Source organism: Asterias rubens, chromosome 20, assembly GCF_902459465.1.
Source record: "Asterias rubens chromosome 20, eAstRub1.3, whole genome shotgun sequence".
Lineage (NCBI taxonomy): Eukaryota > Metazoa > Echinodermata > Asteroidea > Forcipulatida > Asteriidae > Asterias > Asterias rubens.
The window spans coordinates 1184103-1207644 of record NC_047081.1 but is presented as its reverse complement, the minus strand read 5'-3'; the positions used below and the strand labels follow the sequence as shown (position 1 = coordinate 1207644).

Sequence of the window (23542 nt, the reverse complement as noted above, 5' to 3'; positions counted from 1 at the left end):
GTACACTCACTTCGTGTAGTCATCAATTTTGTTATTTCTTGTACATGTTTTATTCGGCTCTCACATTGTTGGAAGTCTTATTGGCAAATCTTGGATGAGAGTTGTTGTCATTTTCTATGTAATTAGTGTTTACTTCTTACTGCTCTGTCCCCTTCTTTATTGTTTGTTTTTCTCATCTTGGTATAAATGAAGCATTCCAAATGATTTTATCCAAACTTTACGAGGGCAAATACCCCTTTTTGCATCAATCGATCTTCTTGTAAAGGCAGGGTAAACCTTTGGCAATTACTGCAAGAATTAATGGTCATAAAAACTCATTTGCTAGGAAACACTGCAGCTGTTGATAATGTATACAATTTTGGGAAGCAATTCCCTTCAAAAGAATATGGTTTTAGAGAGCGGGATTCATAAACATTTCTGTTTGAGAAACATTTCTGCATGAAACTTTTCTCAGATTGTGTGTTCCAATTATGGATTAATCTTCCTGTGTGGACATAAACACTCAAGGTCTACAGCGGTATCTCAAAAGCACAACCACCGTTTGAAACAAAACTTTCATAGGTTAGTTTTGTTGCAAACATCTACATTTATATAGGGTTAAAACAATCAAACGGTTTAAAAAAAAACAAAGATAAACTTTGCCTTTTAAGAAGTTTTACAAGCCCCAAACTGACAAAGAAATTGGTTTGATACATTTGGCCGTCCAGGATGTAGACATTTACAGTCCTAACAGATCAGTCGTTACTGAGGTGCACCGTACTACAATCACAACAAGAACTGAGGTAGTGATGACATTATCCATGTCTTTGATTGGCTCATTGTTGCACTGAGGCTGTATTTGATTGGTCAGGCTAGTTGTGATGTCATTGCCAAGGCTGCTCATTTGTTGTTTTTGGTTTGTTGAGGGAAGGCTCAAGCAATCTTACACGCTGTGTGATCAACCAGTTTCAAAATTCTGTGGATTTCTTTTTTTAAATGATTGTAAAGTCGTATCGATTGTGAAATCATAATTTCAAGTTTGTGTGATTATTTTCTTGCATCACTCATTTCTCTTTAATGTGAGTAATGTTTCACCTTGAAGTTGTTTCACTTGTCCGCAAGTAAGGTCCTTTTTACTTTCGTTTGTGGTAAAATTCTGAACCACTGTCCGAGCAAGAAAGTCATGTTATTGGTTTTATTTTGTATCGATGGTGGAAGTGTTTGTTTTTTCTTGCTGGTAATACCATGACTTAAAGAAATTGATTTGTATGTCTTTGTTGTGTAGTGTTGCTTTCCCTATCCTGAGTAACAGTATGGTGTTTTGATTTTGTACTTAGTTTAATAAGCATAAAAAGGCGCCGGAACACTTCATTAACTAAATGTGTTTTTATTTCAGGACTAGCTTCAAGTCGCTGCTTCTTAGTTTCAAACATTCTATGTGTCCGTGTTTTTCTGTTCTTTACTTTCTTCTCAAAGAAATCTTCTGATGCTGTGCTACAAATTGAGCAAATATCTCAGTTGCCATTATTCAAAACCGGTTCACTGCTCTGCAAAATTTGGTTTGATTTCATTTATTTCTGTTGTGACTTGCATGGAATTATGTTCACCAAGTGATTTCGTCACTCATCATTATAAGGGTCCCTATATGATTTGCATATCTGCATATTCATGCTTGGACTGTTCCATTTCTTTACAGACGCGTGTTCCTTCTGATATTGAGAATGCCGTCAAGGTACATATCTTATTATTGAATTCAAATTGAACTCAAATTACAGTTTGGCATATTTTTGTTTACAAATAATTACCAAGTAATCAATATTTGAAGAAAACAAAATTAAATTAAAATATTTTTGAAATTTTATTCACATGCTTGTCGTCAGTGAAGCATACCTACAAAGCTATTCTTTATCAAAATTTGTATGAATTCAGGACAATTTAGATCCCAAAACCCATGTATTAAACCATGACTTGCCCAATTAGTTGTAAAAAATGATAAACTTTAATCAACCAAACATGTCAGAGAAACCAAATCTACCATTCCTTGATTTGTCACATCACAGGAACAAGCTAAAGACGAAGTCGCAGAGAGTTTGATCAAGGTATTAACCTTGTGTTGTGATTCTCTCCCGTAGCGAACCTTTTTCCTGCCCTCTTCTTACCCCCTAGCTGTACCCCTAACATCTACCCCCCTGCCCTTGCCCCTAGCCCTACCCCTAACCACACCTCCTACCCATGCCCTTTACCCTCTAACCTTACCCCTAATCAAACCCTTATCTACCCTTACCCCTTTACCCCCTTGCCTTACCCCTAACCATACCTCTTACCTATACCCCTTGCCCTCTACCCCCCACCCACAACCCCTACCCATAACCCCTACCCTACCGTTTCCCTCCAGTACACCACCACATACAGAGAAGAACTTGTTGCATGATTGATACCAATTTGATGTGTTGCTTTCAGCCTACAAATATTTTATATTGAATTATTTTAAACAGCGCTCTTTTGTAAACTTTGTTTAAACATTTTCTTTTGTCGGCAAAGAGCAGTTGGATCAGTGCAAAAGCAAAAAAAAAAGTTTTAAAAAGTGTCATCCTCTCCCCCAAATAAAATGCTGTAATTGTGAAAAATTGCATGTTGTGAGTTTTTTTTCCAAAGAACTCAAATCGATACAATTCAGTAAAATTTCACCTCAGGACCCTTAACAAAACGTTTTCTGCATTAATGAGCTGATCTTCCCAAACTAGGAGTAAGTCCCCTCGTCGACCCCCAAGGCCTGTTTGCATAGACATAGATCTCCACCCCTTACTTAAGCCACTTGGGACTGTTATCAATATTTTATCGATACTTTAGTACAACCTCGTTGTCACCCATGAATGTATTAATATTTCATCTATACTTCAATACATACATGTACCCCATTGTTACCTCAGACTGTATCAATGTTTTATCGATACTTCAATACATACCCCGTTGCTACACACAACTGTATCAATGTTTTATCGATATTTCTCACCCTACGATATTTCCTTACACCCCTCTTCTTCTCTGACTTCGTTTCCTCGTTGTCACCCTTCGTCGTCTTCGTTTAGGAGTTGAAGGAAGAAGCGATTGCTGCAGGAATCCCTGAGGTACAATCACACTCTACTCAGCCACTGACTTGAAAGCCTTTCAAAATCTTTGTAGATAAAAATCTTTTAAATGTTGAGATTTTTTTTCTTCTCCCTAGTGTTGCTGGCTTCTACACAACCTTTAAATGTTGTACGATGCTACTGTGATTGCACAATTTTCTTGCATTGCATTGTAATGCATTTCTTTTTCCCCTTGTACTTTTTTTTCTTCCTTGCCCTGCCCTTTTAACACTGTCGACAAGTTTTGGTTTGAACGAAGAAAAATTGACTTGAGCAGGACTTGGACCACAACCTCCGGATTAATGCTCCGGCGCTCATCAACCGAGCTATCTTATCCTTTGTTGGTGGTCTCCCCTTTTAAGTCAATATCTTTGTTCAATACTGTAGAAGCACTGAAACTTGACATGTAGGTGATCTTAAATTCAATTTCAAAAATCAGTTGCGACTTTTATTCGCCAGATTCTAACTGCCAATTTTAGCTCCTATTGCTGATCCTAAACTTTAAGTGAAGCATCGCAAGCATCGCCTACCAAAGCATTCTTAAAGTAATGGCAACTTAAAACCCAAATTCTGTGGAATATTTGCAAATGCTATCAAGGCTGGTTTGCTTGACTATCCATGACCAAAAAAATCAAACTCTGCAAAAACTTGGGTTATAAGGAGTTCTTCAAAAAAGTAGGTTTTATACTAACAAATTATAATGCGAAATCCAAAAATGCCACAATTAGATGATGGTCCCCCGACATTTTGGAAGGTTATAGCCAATTTTTACATCCCCTTCACTGTTTCATTGCACACACAATTTGTGTTAGTTTATTATTTCTGCATCTTGTTTATTTATTTTACACGCTCTCTCAATTTTCTGTTCAATGCGGCAGGGAATGCTTTGGGCATTTTTTTTGTGGAATTCTATCTGAAGTTTTCCTCAAATGAAGAACTCTTGTTGGCTTCCACACACAACTTGCTGTTTTACCCCAGCAATTGCGACCAATACAACACAGGATCTAGTTTATGTTCTAATAATATCAATGAGTTGTATATTCTTGATATGCTGTGGCCGAGCAGTTGAGAGCATTGGACTCCAGCTCTGGTGTTTCTAAGCAGCAGAGTGCAGGTTCGAGCCCCAAAACTTTACAAAGAGAAGGGGTTTGCTCCTGGTATGTCTGGCAATGCCTGCTGAATCCGCTGCAGCACCTTACAAGGTGCTTTGAAGGTGCTACATAAACATGGCCTCATATAAGAATACTTCCATCTGTTCAAACGCCTAGACTATAAGGCTGGGATAAAAAATGCCCTCCCCACCTCACCTCCTTCCCTCACTTTTTTTTGTGTGTTACTATCCCTCCTAACCAATGCGTTGTTTTTATGCTTTCTTTTCTTTTTCTTCACGAAGGATTTGTCCAACGCATGCAATATAAACGAAGTACATGACAATTTCAATCCAATGACTTTTGTTCAGGTACTTAAAATTTAATTTGTTTTAATTGTTTCTAACTTCCTTCCTCGCGTTTTGTCAAAAACATGTGCACGCTATAAACTTTAGCTCTTTATAAATAGCCGCCATCTTCCGTTTACGATTTGTACACAAAAATCACGCCAAGTAGCAAAAGCATTTCCTTCTTCAAAAAACAAAAAAGCGTCTTCGTTAGTTTTGTAGTTTTCGTGATCGCCATTCTGTAGTAGCTGTGTGTAAACCTGTGTTGTCTGTGAAAACACAAGCCCCAAAGTTTCCTGCATGCACGCCTGTGTTCCTAAAAAAGCTTGGTGAGTAACACAGTTGTGTTTTCATTTTTCGTAAAATTATGTTTGGTGTGGAAAGTTTTAGTTATCAGTTATGTCTTAATAACACTTTCTAGAAAAAGAATATCAAAAAAACATTAACCTTTATAGTCGTTTAAAATTTTCTCAATAGATGTAGGATTTAGTTTATTTTTCTAAAAACTAAACTTTTGTCGTAGACTGCTTCCTGCCGTAACACATAAGTAGACCATCCATATCTGAAAAATCATCATACATGCAGACACTGAGTTTTTATACCCATTTTTTTCATAAATGTCTGGAAAACTAGTTTTGTACAAGCCATTTGTGGCCACCTTGGCAGTTTGGTACAAATCAGTTGTGGCCCACATGGTCTCTTTAGGGTTATTACTGTCTAGAATAGACCTAGAATAAGTTTTCACCTTAGAATAGTTTTCGATATGAATCAAATCCCTTGAGTTTTGTTCAAGCTACACTAGATTATTTTTTAGAATATTTTTTATCAAGATTGAAAATAACTTTCAAACACTTTTGAGTGTAAATTCAAAATTCCTTAAATTTCAATCATCAAGGCTTCTTTATCACCAGTGAGGAATCATTTTATGGCCAAGTTTGATGATCGTCCCAACTAGAATTGGAACCGACCAACTGTAGTTGAACCTTTCCCAACTATAGTTGGGTCTGTTATAACTATGGTTCGGTTAGACCCAACTTGAGTTTACTTCAATTGGGCAAGCTCAACTATTGATGGGACAGCTAGTCAAGTTGGTTCATCACATTGTCAATGCTACCACTTCATTCAGTGTGGCATGCCTCACAAATTAATCATAGTAAATTTTGTGTTAGGTTCTATGACTCAAGCAAGGGAGTAGGAACTTTATTTTAAAAAACAAAAAAAATCCATTTTGCTAGATTTCAGATTGGTTCCATTTCACATTTTTTTGTTATTATCATTATTATTTTTTATTATTATTATTATTATTTTTTTTTTATTTTTTTTTTTTGTGAATTATATAAACACATGTATTTTACTAAAGACTCCAAATTAAAATTTGAAGTACATTTCATTAATGTTATGTTTTTATTTGACAGGATGCCGGTGCGGCTGAGCTTTATGAGGTGAGTGTCCAGTTTTTGTTGCGCTTTCATTTTAAATATATTATAAACACTTACTGCTTCCCAGTAAAGATAGAAGTTTAAAGGCAAGCTTCTGGGACATTCTGTCACAGCTGTCACAGAAATTATGAGTTATTTTGTCCTGTAAAGTAAGTTTTGTATAATTTTCAATTGGGTCTTTTCCTTAATCGGGCTTTTCCTTAATTGGGCCTTTTTTAAATTGTCGTCAATTAGGAGATGAAGGAGGAGATACTTGAGAAACATGAAGAGGAGAGACGGGAGATGCAGTTTGAACCCACAGTGGACGTCCTGGAAGAAAGCCAAGAGGTAAGGAGTCCTTACTTAACGACCCTCTCCTACCTAGCACTACCCCTTGTTTCGTACCCTTTCTCGCTCCTACCCTTTCCTTTACCCATGCTGGTTCTCTCTCTCACTTACCCAAAATGTCTCCACTAGCCTCAAATCCCCTCCACTCAAAACTCTGCTCTTCCAAACTCAACGGACCATGCTCCTACCTCAACTCCTCTCTAGCTACCCCAAACTGAAGTCCAACTGCCCCAATCTCTGCCCAAAACTTGCTCAATATGCCCAGTCCACCTGCCCTGTTCCATGTGCCTGTAACTCCTCTCCAGTTACCCCTGAAGCCTGGTTTATACTTCCTGCGATTGGATGCGAATTTTGAAAAAAAGCTTTTGCAACTAAGACAGAGATGTGACATCAAAATTGCTATGAAGTATGAACCAGGCTTAACTAACTCCTTTCCAACTACCCCAAACTCTACTCCAAACTTGGCTCCAACTACCCACGTACACTCGACCTACACCCCGCTCCTCGGCAATGACCTCAAACCCAAATACCCAAAGCTCCACTCTTACCTACCAAAGCCATGCCACCCCACACCCCAAACCAGCCTTGATATGCACTACCTAAGAACTGTTACATTTATGCATTGCACAACAATTTCTCACCTCTTTTGACTGCAGGAAGACAGACAAACACCCACTGAAACCAAGGTAAAGTCAACCAAAACACAAACAAACAAACCACTTAACTTGACAATCAATTTATGGTCCTTACGTTCAACTTCAAAGTATCCCCTCCCCCCCTCAATACAAAAATTAAAAAATGGAATGGTTTGTTTATGTTTTGAAGAAATCGTTTTTCTGTATACTTCTTTGAACTTGCATTTTGATCAAGACTTTGCACAAGCAAGAGTTCTGTTGGCCCTTACTTTGTGATTTATTTCAACTTTATTTCCTTGTGGAGCTTGTGAAGAAATTTAAAAAATGCATCATGGCATGGTTAATATTAACTTTCCAACTTAAGGGCCAGTACACATTCTTGGTTGAATTTTTGTAAATGTAATTCTACTTTAGCCGCAGAGTAGAATATCCTTTCTTATCGGACAAAATGCTCAGTCTGGCAGTTTGCCGGCGAAATGAGTTCTGTGCCTTTTGTTTCAAATTTTTCAAAGTTGAAAGAAAACACTGCCGTTTTACAACAGCAATAAGGTTTTATTAAGTAGTGTTCAAGGAGTGAAGATGAAAAATATTCATAAAATAGTGGCGAAAAAAACTCAGAGTTTTTTGTATGAACTTGAAAACTTGTGTTCTGAAGCTTTGAATTCATTACAAAGTATTTACTTATCTAGAAAAAAATAGAACTTTTATCAGAATACTTTCTGCTTTAAAAAAAACTTCTACAGCATTCAATCAGAATCACCAATAGTGGGTACTGGCCTTTTCATATAAAAAAAATTGCTTCTGTGAAAAAGTAACAAACATGCATCATTTGTGGCTAACATTGCAAAGTCATTTGCCATGGTGTCATGTAGGCTAAAGTATTTATATAAAAAAGGCTGCAGTTGCATTTTGGATAAGCCCTTCCTATTTAAGCCATTATTTCCGCCCGCAGTAAAAAACAAATAAGGAGATTTAAATAGCCCTTGAGTTTCAATTAACTTTTATTTTACCGCCGTCTTGAAACCTGTCTCTAAGTCTGAATGAACTAACTGCATTTTAATAGTACTAACATTGCAAGAAGGGTGACTGTTTTTTAAACTGGTAATTTTCAAGTTAGACTTATCTAACGGCTGGTAAAGGGATTTATTTAAACATCCTTTATAGGCAGCTTCTCTTAGGAATATCAAACCAAAAGTTTAGATTTGTTAGCGTGAACTGTTGGTCTTTCTAACTCACCTGTAGGCTATACCAGGAGACACAAGTCAAACATTCTCAACCCGAACGGTTGTACGAACCACAACTCAGGTACGGACCCAAGTTGTGACCGATACCCAGAAGGACAAACCTCTCGAGTCCGAGTCCGAATCCTCGGCCGAGACGGAGATATTCGTCGGTACTGATGAAGCGGCGAAGACTGAACCCGCAACTCCGGAGAAGCATGAGTTTTTGTACACTGAGAAACACGCCCCAGTCAGGATTGAAGTGGAGGAAGCTCCAGATCGTACTTCTGACTCTGACGTTGACGAGTACATCGTGGTGACCAGTCCACCAATTGAGATTATTAGCTCCACAAAGACGACAGAGGAGGAAGGGATAAACCCTCACTATGAAGCAGGACCTGAATCCATCAATGAAGATGTCGTGACAGCCGATTCAAGACCAGATGAAGAAGGTATTAACCCCTACTATGAGATGCAACCCGACTCAGTCGAGGAGCCTGAGATCTCAACCACCTTCGAGTCGACCGTCCAAGGCATCAACCCAGACCTGATCTGTGATCCAGAACCTCTTGACGACTCATCCCGAATCTGTGGCCCGGATCTCACAGACAACAAGTACACCGTGAACCACGGTGCTCAGGCCTTTGACGAGAGCCCGGTTTCGCCGTACGAACGCGAAGTCGGCATCACCACGTTTTCCACTTATCACCAAGTGACCGTCCGCACTGGTCTGGAGTCTAGTCCGGAGACTGACCGCTCGGAGTCGGACTTTCCACATGGTCCGTCGTCTGAGGTGACCATCGCGACGACGCAACCTGGGAGACAAGCCACTACACCTCTGGAATGTTATTCAGAGGTAGGGATTAAAGACCTTAAAATCAAACGTTTCCTAAGCATAGCAGCACATCATGGTAGACCTGTTGTCAATGTCCTGCGTTAGTGTTTAGTTTTCTGTATACGTTGGCTGTTGTTTTCTTTCCGCTGGGGATATTTTTTTTACTCCAAGGACCTAAGAAGTATGACACAGTGGCATTTCAAAGTTTTTAAAAATTCATTTTAACCTTTTTAGAGACCATAGCAGCCATGGCATATCCTTTTGTTTCCAGTTGATTCATTTGATCTCTTATCAAAGGAAATTTAAAGATTAACTATTTTATTTTGTGATACAAAGGAAGAAAAATGAATAAAACCCAAAAGCAACTTTCAGAAAAATGCAGAATCAGTGTAGATTTTTGCAACACTTTCGCAGGAAGTTCTACACACGCGTTCCAAATCAGTTTTTTTTTCAACATTTACTTTTTTAAGTCATCACTTCATTTGCTGCTTTTTTTTTTCAGTTTTGTTTTGCAGTTCTTTGGATTCTGTTCTTGTTTTTGTTCAAAAGCAACCACATCATAAAATCCTCCAACCTGTCCAAAGATTATGTTAGGTGATGTTTCCCAGTTATAATGTTGTTGGGTTTCGACAAATTGAAAAGCCCTTCTGCTTTTTTGTGGGATCATTCTGAAGCAAGCGGTAAACACCCTTTAATTGTTTTTCTCCTGTTTTCTTGTGTCACAAACAGTGTCTTGCTGCACAGCTCCTACATGTAACAGCCCATCCAATTAGGTTTTTCATTCACTCTCTCTAATTTATTCGCTTGTCGTGCTTGCTCAACTATAAGCTTCACCTGACATTTTTATCAGCGCATTTTAAATGTTGGTTGCATGTTCAGTCTCTCATGCTTGAAACTACTGATAAATATTAACTTGATTATTGCCTGATATTAACATTCTGATTGTATTTTAATTAATTTGGTTCATTTAAAGGGGCGTGTCATGATCGAAGCAGGGTTGTATTGTGGCTGTACATGGAATTATGAACTCTAAAGTCCGGTGTGGCGGTTTCAATTTTCCGCCGTGTTCAGTTTTCCGAATGACCAAATACGGTAACATTACGTCATGCGATGCCTGCGCAAAGCAAGCAAAAGTAGTAAATTTTTAGTGCTGTATTGAGTCATCCGTGTTACTCTCCGGTAGCTGTCATGGCGGCGTCCACGAGTACAACGAGCGGCGAACGCGTGGATCGTATGAGAGAATTTGGTGTGGCACAAGCAGCTTGACCTGCTTACAGCTGTACGCATGAATACGTGTAAAGATGGGGCAAGAGAATGTGACTAAACAGAAAAGAATTGTAATATTTTTGTCTGGCTACGTCACCCGGAAAACTGAACACGCCCGAAAAGCTTAAACCGTTCCAACAACCCGGTGAAATGTCCGGCTACGTCACCCGGAAAACTGAACACGGCGGAAGACTGAAACCGCCACACCGGTACTCTTTGCCCGGGTACTCTACGCTGTCTGTACAGATATGGAGGGAGGGTGCACATATGCAGTCCCTGGGTGATGATTTCATAGGTCCATGTACAGCCACATGCCTGTTTTGATCATGATGACACAGGCTCTTTATCAAGAATTGAACAAACCAGTCAACAACAAAAAAATTGTTTCTGAAGTGAAAGTTTTTTTTTACTCTTACATTTTTGTCGATTTTTCAGTCAAAAAGTTGTGAATTTCTGGAAGTATCATTTTCATAACTTCATCTTGTTCATTCCTAGAAAAAAAAATTGTTTCTAATTCAATTGAAATGGATTTCACTTTGTTAGCACATTGTTTGCATGGCTTGCTGGTTATTCCAAACATTTATCAATTCAATACCAAATTTAAATTTTACCTCATAAATATTTGCCACACTGCTGCGTATCACTAGAAAAACAATAATCAAATTCAGGTGGTATGGGAACCAGTTTCGTGCTTGTGCTAAGAACAGAAAAATCTTGCTAACCACGAACAGGTTACCAGCCTAAACACTGTATACTGTAATATTTTCCTAACAGCTACTTGAAAACGTGGTCAGTGATAGTTTTGGTCTAACTGCTGACATGAAAGTACAAGTGAGCAAAAAGACTGGTACTCCTACAAATCAGTCTGTGCCCATTTTAGTACTAATTAAAGACTTTTCCACTAACAAAACTTTCATGTTAAAACATTGAATTGAATTTGAGTTACCCTCTCTAAGTCTTACCAAATGTTACAGGGAGGAATTTATTGTATGTTTTACGTATATAGGATTAAAACATTAGGAATAGTTCCAAAAACCAAAGGTATACTTTGCCTTTTAGCAAAAGTTATTTTTTAGTGACGCCCACAGAGACTGAAAATTGTTTCGCTACACTCCACAGGAAATCCAAGCTGACCTCCAGGATGATCATGTAGAGGACTCACAGGTATGCTTCTAAAAACTTTGCATTTTTCATTTAATTGGATTATTATCCATCTTTTAACAACTGAGTTGCATTTCATTAATCCCATTAACCCATCATCTGTAACTAAAGTTGCCTAAAATTTGAATGGTTTTGAAAAACTACAGCCTTTCTTTTTTGATTTTGTATTTTAAATCTTCAAAATTGATATTCAAGTAGTTTTGTAGAAGCATTGGGTGCTTGAGCTGTGTGCTTTTGCAAAGCAGCCAGAACTTTTTAAAATGAGGCTGAATTTGTGTAGTTAACAGAGAGACCTTTGTCTTTCTTATTTTCTTATTCTCTTGCTAGTAATGCCGCATTAACAAACAGCAAACAAATAGAAATTTGAATATTTCTTGCTCCAAGTGCCTAAAGAAAAAACCCAGAAAGTATCAATCAATTTTAAACCGAGATCGATAGAAGGTTTGTTTGAACTAAGTTTGACTGAGTGAAAACAAAGTAGGATTCCAGGAAAAAATTTGCCAGATTTGTTTTTATTTCCAACCAAAATAAATGGACTTAATAAAGCATAAAAAAGCACTTGCATTATAAGCTAACAATTCTCCAAAGTTTGCCAAAGCATTTGGCGAAATAAAATTAATGTTTATTATTTATCTACTTCATCGAATGTCTATTCTAATCTCCATTCTCTAACACAATGAGCCTTCAGATTTATGAAAATGCATGAAATTAGCTTGGCCGAAAATTTAAAACTAATGTATTAACTTGAATGCCCTAAAATCAATTTGATTAATCATAATCATTTTCTTGCAGCTTCCAAAAATTTCGTCATCATTTTTTAAAGTTCTTAATCTTTTGGAAGGGATAAAATAACTTTAAAACCCGTTTGTTCTTGCACCTTTTTTAAACAATTTTTTAATATACATATTTTTAAAGACTCCAGACGTTAGGTTGTTGTTGTTGTTGTTGTTGTTCATGATGTTGTGGTTGTTGATGTTGTGGTTGTTGTTGTTGTTCAATGTTGTCAACAATTTTTCTAAATGTAACTTGTCTTTTGTTTCATGGTAGCAGTTGCTTCTATTGTAGTGTCTGGTTTGTTTAAGTAAGGAATTGTGTGTAATTAGAACAGGAAAAGTGGTGTACAGTTTGTTACTAAATAACATAAATTAAATTAACTTAAATAATACACAATTAAATATTTAATAGTGACGTAATAGCTAACTATAACAAGTATTAACATTTTCTTTAACTAACAACAAACTAATAAACATCCATAATTAATCTATAAGTATAATCCTACTAAATTAAAATGGAAACAAATACTTAACAGGCTAGAGTAATTATGCTTTCAAAGAAATATTAGATAAACAGTAGTTCGAACAACAGTGCTCCATGGTTTTTCTATAACAACATCAAACTATATTGCAATCCTCTATCCTTGATCCCTCCCTAGCACAAACTCCTCCACTTTGTTTGAAATATCTGCTTTGCATGTTACTAGCTTGCTTGCTTTTGTTTTGCTTCTAATTGAATGGCTTTTAAGTATTGCTGGATCTCACTAAACAGTGCTTAGTAATTTCACATACTTGTAGACTTTTCTTTATACTGGAAGCAAAGATTGTATCTTTTTGAAAGGACTTGGTTGCTGTAAAAGTAAGCCAAGACTATTGTAAAATTTGTGGTAAAAGTTCAAGTTGTATGCAGCAAGGCTCTGTATACTCCCTATTGCATCAAAAAAGTACGTCACTAAACAAAAGTGAAACAAAAGAGAGAACCTATAATCATTCCAAAGAGACACAATTATCAACATTCCTGATTTGACGCCATTATGATTGGTTTTCCTGAGAAATTAATAGAAACAAATTTTGTAAATGTACTATTTGAAGCTCAATTTTTAAAAAGAAATGGCTTTAAAATCAGGAATGTTTGCTTCTGAATTGAGAGAACCGTGTTGTGCATACTGCATTACCTTAGCTTAGACCAGTGTGTGTAGTACGTTCTTGATATGCTCGTGACTCACGTGTGATTAACTGCAGGAGAGAGTGGTTGAACAGGTGGAACAGAAAGAGCCCCAGAGAGGAGGGGAGAGCCTCCAGGAAGCCCCCCTGCCAGAAGAGGTATGTATAGGGCAGCAGTGGCAGGAGTGGGATAGCCAGGTTGGCAGAAGCAGGGTAGCCAAGGTGGCAGAAGTGGCTTAGCCAATGTGGCAGGAGTGGGATAACCAAGGTGGCAGAAGTGGGATAACCAAGGTGGCATGAGTGGGATAACCAAGGTGGCATGAGTGGGATAGTCAATGTGGCAAAAGTGGAATAGCCAAGGTGGCAGAGGTGGGATAGCAGAGGGAGCCCTTGCAGCAACAATATTGCCTAGAAGTAACAAGTAGTCTGGTTTCATTTAACTGTAGTTTGTACTTGCTGGATTTGAAATACCTGGTAGCGTTCCTATCCTGGTATCCTATATTTGTAGGTAATTGCGTGATAGTTTAGAATTTTACCCAATTGTAGTTCGTATGAAACATACAAAAATGCAAAATGGTCAGACAGGTTAGAAGCTAAGATACTTCTTATAATTTGCACTTAGGTCAATTCCTTTTTGAAAATGTTAGCGTAGATTTCAGAGTAGGTTTTCTTGTTAGGTTCTACACCATAGAAATACCTGTTTTCTTTGTAAAAACATTTTCCAGAGAAAGGGGGTTAAACATCAGTAAAAAAAATTCTCAGTGCGTAGCTTTGTTAGCGTTTTTTATTATTCTACAGTCTTTAAGTGAAGCTTGTTTTTACCTTAGGAACTTCCCATTGAGCATTCTACATCACCAGAACCAGACATCTATGGTACATCTACATACCATGAAGAAACGGTGACCACGACCACTACTAAGGTTACTAGGACTGTTCAGATCGGAGAAGAAATTTTTGACACTTCTGATTCATCAACATCTACAGTTGTTACTGAAATCAGAGATGCTCCTGTTGAATTCCATGACATTCAACAAGAAAGGGTAGTTGTGGAAGAGGTTGAGCAGGAAGAACAGCCCAAAGAGGAGGAGATTCCTGAGAATGAACCAGTTCTAGAGGAGAGGGAGAAAGAAGAAGAGGATGTCAAGGAAACTTTTGAACCACATGAGGAAATGGCAGAAGAGTCTCCTCGAGAGGAACCGACAGAGCAAGAAGAGGAAATAATAGAACAAACTGAGGAGATAGAAGAAGAGATTCCTGAAGAAGACACAGCACTGGATGCTACAGGGGGAGACATGTCAGTGCAGACAACTGTTCATAAAACGGAAACCATTGTGCACAAAGAAGTTGTTACTGTAATAACAACTGGAGACCAAGCTTTTGAGGGAGAAGCTCTTCTCAAGGAAATGCCAGAAAAGGATGTCAAAGAGGAACCTGAAGTGGAATCTCTGTCTTCGGAAGAGGAAATACTTGTGGAAGAAGAACCAATTCCTGTGGAAGAAGAACCACTTTTTGAAACAGAACCCATTCCTATGGTAGAGAAAAAAGTTGTGGAAGAAGAACCCATTTTTGTGGAAGAGGAACCATTTCTGGAAGAAGAACCACTTCCTGTGGAAGAGGAACCACTTGTTGAAGAAGGCCCAATTCCTGGAGAAGAGGAAAAAGTTGTTGAAGAAGAACCTCTTCCTGTGAAAGAGGAACCACTTGTTGAAGAAGAACCAATTCCTGTGGAAGAGGAACCACTTGTTGAAGAAGAACCTAGTCCTGTGGAAGAGGAAAATGTTGAAGAAGAACCTGTGGAGGATGTTCCACAATTTATTCCTGAAGAAGAAGTTAAACAGGAAGTTCATACTGAAACCCATGTGAGTATTCAGCAGACTGTTGTTCAGACTACCATTGTTCAGGAACAGATTCGGGATGTATCAGAAGAAGTACAAATGCAGGAGGAAATTCAAGAGGAGGTTGAAGAAAATGTTCAAATAGAAGCGGAGCCTGTTCAGGAGGAAGAAGAAGAACCTGAAACGGAAGTTGAGCCAGAGCCTGTTGAGGAGAAACGAGAGCCTGAAGAGGAAGTTGCTCAAGTAGAAGCAGAGCCTTTTCAGGAAGAACAAGAAGAGCCTGAAGAGGAAACTGCTGAATTTGAGTGCGAGCTGATGCAGGAGGAAGAAGAGCCTGGAGAAGAAACTGCTGAAGTTGAGCCTGAGCCAATTCGAGAAGAACCAGAGCATGTTCAAGAAGAACCTGTGGAAGAACCAGAGGAGGTTCCTCCAGAGGTGGAGGATGTTGCACAATTTATTCCTGAAGAAGAAGTTAAACAGGAAGTTCATACTGAAACCCATGTGAGTATTCAGCAGACTGTTGTTCAGACTACCATTGTTCAGGAACAGATTCGGGATGTATCAGAAGAAGTACAAATGCAGGAGGAAATTCAAGAGGAGGTTGAAGAAAATGTTCAAATAGAAGCGGAGCCTGTTCAGGAGGAAGAAGAAGAACCTGAAACGGAAGTTGAGCCAGAGCCTGTTGAGGAGAAACAAGAGCCTGAAGAGGAAGTTGCTCAAGTAGAAGCAGAGCCTGTTCTAGAAGAACAAGTAGAGTCTGAAGAGAAAAGTGCTGACTTTGAGTGCGAGCTGATGCAGGAGGAAGAAGAGCCTGGAGAAGAAACTGCTGAAGTTCAGCCTGAGCCAATTCGAGAAGAACCAGAGCATGTTCAGGAAGAACCTCAAGAGGCTGAAGAAGAGCCCATTCCTATGGTAGAGGAAACGGTAGAAAAAGAACAAGAGGAGGTTCTTCCAGAGGTGGAGGATGTTGCACAATTTACTCCTGAAGAAGAAGTTAAACAGGAAGTTCATACTGAAACCCATGTGAGTATTCAGCAGACTGTTGTTCAGACTACCATTGTTCATGAACAAATTCGGGACGGGTCAGACGAAGTACAAATGCAGGAGCAAATACCACAGCAGCTTGAACCTGAGGAAATTGAAGTGGAGGTTGAGGATGAAGGCAAGCCTGCAGAAGAAGTTGCTCAAATAGAAACGGAGCCTGTTCAGGAGACTGAAGAAGAACCTGAAAGGGAAGTTGCTGAAGTTGAGCCAGAGCCACTTCAGGAAGAACAAGAGGAGCCTGAACAGGAAGTTACTGAATGTGAGCCTGAGCCGATGCAGGAGGAAGAAGAGCCTGAAGAGGAAATTGCTGAAGTTGAGCCTGAGCCAATTCAAGAAGAACAAGTAGAGCCTGAAGAGGAGGTTCTTCCAGAGGTGGAGGATGTTGCACAATTTACTCCTGAAGAAGAAGTTAAACAGGAAGTTCATACTGAAACCCATGTGAGTATTCAGCAGACTGTTGTTCAAACTACCATTGTTCATGAACAAATTCGGGACGGGTCAGACGAAGTACAAATGCAGGAGCAAATACCACAGCAGCTTGAACCTGAGGAAATTGAAGTGGAGGTTGAGGATGAAGGCAAGCCTGCAGAAGAAGTTGCTCAAATAGAAACGGAGCCTGTTCAGGAGGATGAAGAAGAACCTGAAAGGGAAGTTGCTGAAGTTGAGCCAGAGCCACTTCAGGAAGAACAAGAGGAGCCTGAACAGGAAGTTACTGAATGTGAGCCTGAGCCGATGCAGGAGGACGAAGAGCCTGAAGAGGAAATTGCTGAAGTTGAGCCGGGGCCAATTCAAGAAGAACAAGTAGAGCCTGAAGAGGAGGTTCTTCCAGAGGTGGAGGATGTTGCACAATTTATTCCTGAAGAAGAAGAAGTTAAACAGGAAGTTCATACTGAAACCCATGTGAGTATTCAGCAGACTGTTGTTCAGACTACCATTGTTCGTGAACAAATTCGGGACGAGTCAGACGAAGTACAAATGCAGGAGCAAATACCACAGCAGCTTGAACCTGAGGAAATTGAAGTGGAGGTTGAGGATGAAGGCAAGCCTGCAGAAGAAGTTGCTCAAATAGAAACGGAGCCTGTTCAGGAGGATGAAGAAGAACCTGAAAGAGAAGTTGCTGAAGTTAAGCCAGAGCCACTTCAGGAAGAACAAGAGGAGCCTGAACAGGAAGTTACTGAATGTGAGCCTGAGCCGATGCAGGAGGACGAAGAGCCTGAAGAGGAAATTGCTGAAGTTGAGCCTGGGCCAATTCAAGAAGAACAAGTAGAGCCTGAAGAGGAGGTTCTTCCAGAGGTAGAGGATGTTGCACAATTTATTCCTGAAGAAGAAGTTAAACAGGAAGTTCATTCTGAAACCCATGTGAGTATTCAGCAGACTGTTGTTCAGACTACCATTGTTCGTGAACAAATCCGGGATGTGTCAGACGAAATACAAATGCAGGAGCAAATACCACAGCAGCTTGAACCCCAGGAAATTCAAGTGGAGGTTAAGGAGGAGCCTGAAGAGGAAGTTGCTGAAGTTGAGCCTGAGCCAATTCAAGAAGAACAAGAAGAGCCTGAAGAGGAAGTTCAGCCTGAGCCTATTCGGGAGGAAGAATCACCTGAACAACTTCATGACATTGCACCTGAGCATGAAGAGGTTGAAGTTGAACATAAACCTGAGCATGTTCAGGAAGAACCAGAAGAGGGTGAAGAAATAGCAGACAGAACAACAGTCATCCATACGGTAGTGCAGCATACCATTGTTCAGTCTTCTGTTTCTGCCCAACAAAGTATGCCTGTTGTGTTTGTAGCTCCTGTCAAGATTGCTGAGCCCTGTGAAGAACTTGAAGATGAACCTGTTGAGACTGTTGAACAAGAAGAGCCTGAGGAGGAAGTTGCTGAAGTTGAACCAGAGCCTGTTGAGGAAGAACAAGAAGAGCGTATAGTTGAACCAGAAATTGTTCAGGAGGACGAAGAAGAACCTGAACAGGAATTAATTGAAATTGAGCATGAGATTGTTGAGACTGTTGAACAAGAAGAGCCTGAAGAGGAAGTTCCTAATCAGGAGGAAGAACAGCCAAGAGAGGTAGTTGTGGAAGTGGAACTTGAGCCCTATCAGGAAGAGGAAGAGGAGCCTGTTCAGGTGAAACAGGAAGAAGAGGAAGAAATAGCAGACACAAGACAAATTATTCACACAGAGTCGCACACAGTGGTACAGCATACCATTGTTCAGTCCTCTGTTTCAGTCCAACACTCTATGCCAGAAGAGTTGGAAGCTCCTGAATTGATTGCTGAGCCAGTTGAGGAGATTGAACAAGAACAAGAACAAATCACAGAAGACCTTCAGGAGGAGCTAGTGGAAGAAGACACTGAAGATATTGAAGAAGAAACAGAGGAAGGCAGAAGAGAAATTGTCCACACTGAAACCCACACTGTTGTGAAGCAGACCATCATTCATTCTGTGGTTCACCAAGAGCCACCAGCAGGTTTTGAGGCTGCACCAGAAGACGAACAAAATCTTCTTGAAGATACAGAACAACCTGAAGAAGTGATTGAAGAACCAGTTATTGAAGAGCCAGATGAAACAGAAGCTTTTTTGGAGGAACAAGTTGAACCTGTTGAGTCAGCTGAAACAGAAAAGGAATATGAACAGGAGGTTCCAGAACAAGAAGAGCTTGAAAAACTTGTTGAACAGGTTGAAGAAAGAGAGCCTGAAGAAGATAGCCCAGAAGAGGCTGAAATTGTTGAACCTGTTGTGGAAGAAGTCCCGGTTTCAAGTGACCAGGATATGGAGGAAAAAGTTGAGGAAGCTTTTGAGATTGTAGACATAGAAACAGAAGAAGCAGAAGTTCCAGATCGGCTTGCGGAGCCAACAGTTGATCAATCTGAAGAACTTACAGAGTACAAAGACAAGATGTTAACAGAGTCAACCATCCAATCAGTCACTCGCACTATAGTACAGCAGACCATTATTCAGTCAACTGTTCAGAGGGCAGCTGAATTGGAGTCGGAACAGGCTCCTGAGTCAGATGAAGCTTTGTTGGAAGAACCATTTGAGATGGTGGACATGAGAGATATTCAAGAACAAGATGGGGAACAAGAAGAAATTTCGCAAACTGTAGAAGACGATCTTGAGGATGCACAAAGAGAAGATGAACCTGTACCAGAAATGGAACCCATCGACGACCAAAGAGTGGAAGAGGAGCTGACATATGAAGATGAACCAAAACAAGACATTCCAGAGGATTTTCAAGAAGAGCAGGTGCAAGACCAACAAGAGTATGAGGTGACACCTGAAGATGCAGCTGAAGCTGAGTTAGGAATTGCAAGAGAAATCAGGGTAGTAGAGGAGAGTGTGTCCATTCATAGAAAGGTTGTTACTACTACATCCACCGCGGTAACTGCACAAGAAGAAAATCAGGAGGTAGATGAAAGTCGACCATTGCAAGAAGAGCCCCACCACATTGAGGGGGAGCCTATGTTTAGATATGATGTTGACCAAGCAGAGCCAAGAGAAGATGAAGAAGTTTTGGAAGCAGGGGAGGATGAAGAGATTCTTGAAGACATTCCACGATCACCATTTCCACAGTTAGAGGAAACAGAGGACAGTGTAAAAGAAGAGCCAGATCTTGAAGAGGAGGATACCCTAGAGGAAATTGAAGATGACCAGGATGAGGAGTATTCAGCAGATGGAGCCACAGCAGAAGATGCCGATGTAGAAGATAATGTTCCTGAGGATAGACAAGAGGAAACTTCCAAGACTCCTGAGATTCTTGATATCACAGAATCGTACTCCAGTCAGAGTTATAGTCATCTACAGATCCAACACACCATGGTTGTTGAGTCTCCTTCCACACCTGAAATGATTTCAAGAGCTGATGACAGTGACAAAGAGGATGGGAGGCTTAGCCCTAATATTGAGACGGAGGATCGTCGATCGAGCTTGGAGGTGATCCATATCGAGCAGAAGTATCTTGTTGATACCTCTTCTGCTGACCTTCCAGTAGAGCAAGAAATAATCCAAGAAACCGAGACTGCAGAATATGTTGCCCCTCCAGAAGATCTGGAGTTGGATGAAGACAAAATTGAGGAGGATGACCTCCCAAAAACTCCAGAAATCTTTGCCATTCCCGACTCTCCGATCGAATCAGATGAGGGTCTCACTGAAGCTAGCGGAATAGCAGAAGATATGACCTTGTCAGCTCCACAAGACTTAGATCTTCAGCAGCACTATGAATACTCTGATACCCTGCAGACTCCAGAAATTCAAGAACTGCCGGACACACCTGAGTCGCTTCCTGAGCCTCTGGTTGAGCCAATTTCAATTCCAGATGAAGAGAATCTGGGAGAGGAAGAGGAAGAGACCGTTACAGAGGAACAGGTACAACCAGAAGTTGAGGAAGAAGAGGCTACGATGGTAGATGGACCAACTGAGCAACATTACTATGACCAAAACCTAGTTGCTGCAGCAGTTATGGACCAGGTAGCTGAGCAAGAGGATGTTGAGGACCAGGTAGACGAGCAAGAGCATGTTGAGGACCAGGTAGCTGAGGAGGAGGAGATTGAAGAAGTTGAGCTGGACTCTCAGCCCAAAGAGGAAGCTGAAGAAGAACTCCAAGAGGAGGACATGGCTCAATCTGCAGAAGAACCTGAGGCTGAGTTGTTTGAGCCCAAGGAAGACCTAGAGCCGTTGACCCCACTTCCTACCCCTGAGGATGAAGAGAAATCTTTAGCTCAAGGAACAGAAGTTTTGGAGAGTAGTGAGGTAAAAGCTCGCCTTGAAGAGGAGATCCGTCAAGATAACCTGTCAGAATCAACAACCACTGAGTACTCCTACACTCAAACTACTGTTGTAACTCAACAGTCCACCACTGTCGTCCGGGGTGAACCTGATGATGAAGGAGCAGATTCCATTTCTCATCCTGGGCAACCTGAGCCAGTGTCAGGATCAGAGGTTGAGATCCAACCTCCTGAAGCTCATCAGCCACCTCCACACAAGCTTGCCCCTCCTCCCGGTGAAGAGCAAGGAGAGGTAGCTGATGAAGTAGACAGCCCAACCAAACCAATAGCAGCTGGAGTTGTAGGCTCTACTGTCATCACAAGCACTTTTGCCATGAGCACAATTGAATTTTCTGGCTCGGACGAAATCAGACCTCAAGAGCCTGCAGAAGATGCAGACATTGAATATGATTCTGAACCAGAAACTGTCGAGGATGATGAAGGGATGTATGAAGAAGAAGCTCCAAGAGACGAAGAGAGAGACGTTGCTGAGGCAGAAGATCAAGAGCAAGAAGACTCTCAAAAGGAAGACGAAATTGTTGAAGATGCTGCATCTCAAGAGAGATCGGAACCTGAGGAGGCAGTAGATGAAGGAGAAGTAGAAGAGGAAGGGATTCAAGAGTTCAAAGAAGAATCAATCCAGGAGCAGGAGATGCAAAATGATGAGTTCACTCCTCTTGCTGATGTCCAAGAGGAAGATGAGCCACTCTCAGAGGAGGAGAGAGAGTTGGCTCAGCAAGAGGAGCAATACATAGTGGAGGAACAGGAAGACAATGTAGAGAGTAGCTTCACAGAGTCATCAGAGTTCACCACACGCACAGTCTTTGCGGAGGTCCACAGAGAGAGAGTGGTGGTGTCCAGCACTGCTGAAGCTGTGGAGTCTACACCAGAGGTACAACTCCTTGATTTGCTCCAATATGAGTGTGATCATTAAACCCTTTCACATGGAATGCTACGTATGTATTGCCTACCTCCATCACGCCTGTATTAAAAAAAAAACAGCATCGCACCATGCTCTCTCAGCAGCAGTTTTGTTTTTTGTATTGCACTCCAAACTCTCCGCTCATGTGAAATGTTGTAAGCTAGCTGCTGTGATTGAACAGTATGGCACTTTCCCCCCAAATCACATTATTCATGTTTTTGTTTTCAAAATCATTTCAATGCATGATGAAAATCTGCTTGCAGCCCGTATTATACAAGCCATTGTTTCAGTGCTAAAGAGTTATGGCCTTCTTGTGATAAGGTCGCAAAAAGGTCATATTAACTGAGGTCATCAAAAGGTCAATTGTCTGAGGTCGCAAAAAGGTTGTATTAACTGAGGTCGCAAAAAGGTTGTATTAACTGATGGTGTGAAAGAACCATTTGTGTGTTCCAAGAGTGCACAATGTGATTTTTTGCTCTAATGTAGAACGGACCCTCTCAAGAGAGAATTGCAGAATTAAACAAGCAGTAACTAGAGATTGAACCTTGGAAAATCTGGTGGTTAATCTCGAGATACTGCCTGTTTTTAATTTTGCCTTCGTCTCTATACACTGACTCAACGTCATTGTCATTTCACATTGTATTGATGTGCACTCAGTCTCTGTCAGGCATGGTACATGTATTCTTCCTACTATTGTACATCATATGTACTTGTAGGTGGGCCCTTGTACTTTTTGTCCAAGGTCCGTATATCATCACTTTATTTTGATCTTGTTTCATCAGCCTTATCTATCACATTTCATTTGCTTAAATCAGTGTTCAATGTGCACACACAAAGTGGCATATCAATAAAGTTTTATTCTGTCAGCAGTAATGTTTCATTTATTTTCTACTTTTTTGTTGCCTTTGCATGTTTTTATTTTAGATTTTCTTTTTTACTATTGATGTATTAAAAGCAAGTGTAGCTATGTTGTTGTTTGTTATTTGTTGATTGCAATCTAGTTTGCATGCCCTTAATGCCATGAGTACTGTGACTAACACAATTATAATATAAAGTTATATATATACTAACTCTAAAATAATTACTGTTTAATCAAAGTTTAACTCCTTTCCCCCGTTTTAAAATTGTTTTCACTGTTCAAGTTTGTTCTGCATGCATTAATTTCAAAGAGAATGATACTTACAAATATATTTCCTTAGATTTAAATCTTCATGTGAATAGCTTTGTAGGCTTTAAATTTTTATACTGTTTCATCAAATGTTTTATACATTATTTTTTTTTTTTAATAGTACCTACGTTTCATACTTTGCTACTTCTTAGGCTCGAAACCCATGTATCTGTTTTGCATAATTCGTTGTGCGCAACGGTAAAAATTGAAAGTATACGCCAAACATTGACATTATGCCCTGTATTGGTATTCGCATAAAATGTGCTTAATTGGTGTGTATTTTAATTTTAAAGGATTGCGCACTACACATTATGCTCAACGGCATGATAGACACATGGAATTCCTGGCCTAAGTTTTCTTTTAAAGATAAAGCAAGTCTCTCTTTCATCACTCTAAAGTTATGAACCCTTTTTGCTCCGTACCTAAAATAGTCTGGCTCAATCTCTTCGTT

The 23542-nt window shown here is 39.9% G+C and overlaps 1 protein-coding gene across 29 annotated transcripts in view; it reads left to right on the top strand.

Annotated features, from left to right (window-relative positions):
- The window catches only part of LOC117303882 (ankyrin-2-like), a 123361-nt gene that overhangs the window by 85669 nt on the left and 14150 nt on the right, over positions 1-23542 (top strand). For 17 of the 29 annotated variants that reach the window (XM_033788314.1, XM_033788300.1, XM_033788290.1 and 14 more), the window contains 11 exons: positions 708-782; positions 1676-1711; positions 2040-2078; positions 3069-3107; positions 5958-5984; positions 6216-6308; positions 6965-6994; positions 8186-9019; positions 11384-11428; positions 13441-13521; positions 14190-21893. In XM_033788314.1, the coding sequence (XP_033644205.1) occupies positions 708-782; positions 1676-1711; positions 2040-2078; positions 3069-3107; positions 5958-5984; positions 6216-6308; positions 6965-6994; positions 8186-9019; positions 11384-11428; positions 13441-13521; positions 14190-21893 (9003 nt within the window). The remainder of the gene's footprint in view (positions 1-707; positions 783-1675; positions 1712-2039; positions 2079-3068; positions 3108-5957; positions 5985-6215; positions 6309-6964; positions 6995-8185; positions 9020-11383; positions 11429-13440; positions 13522-14189; positions 21894-23542) is intronic. The other 12 variants (XM_033788307.1, XM_033788304.1, XM_033788310.1 and 9 more) reach the window with 11 other exon arrangements.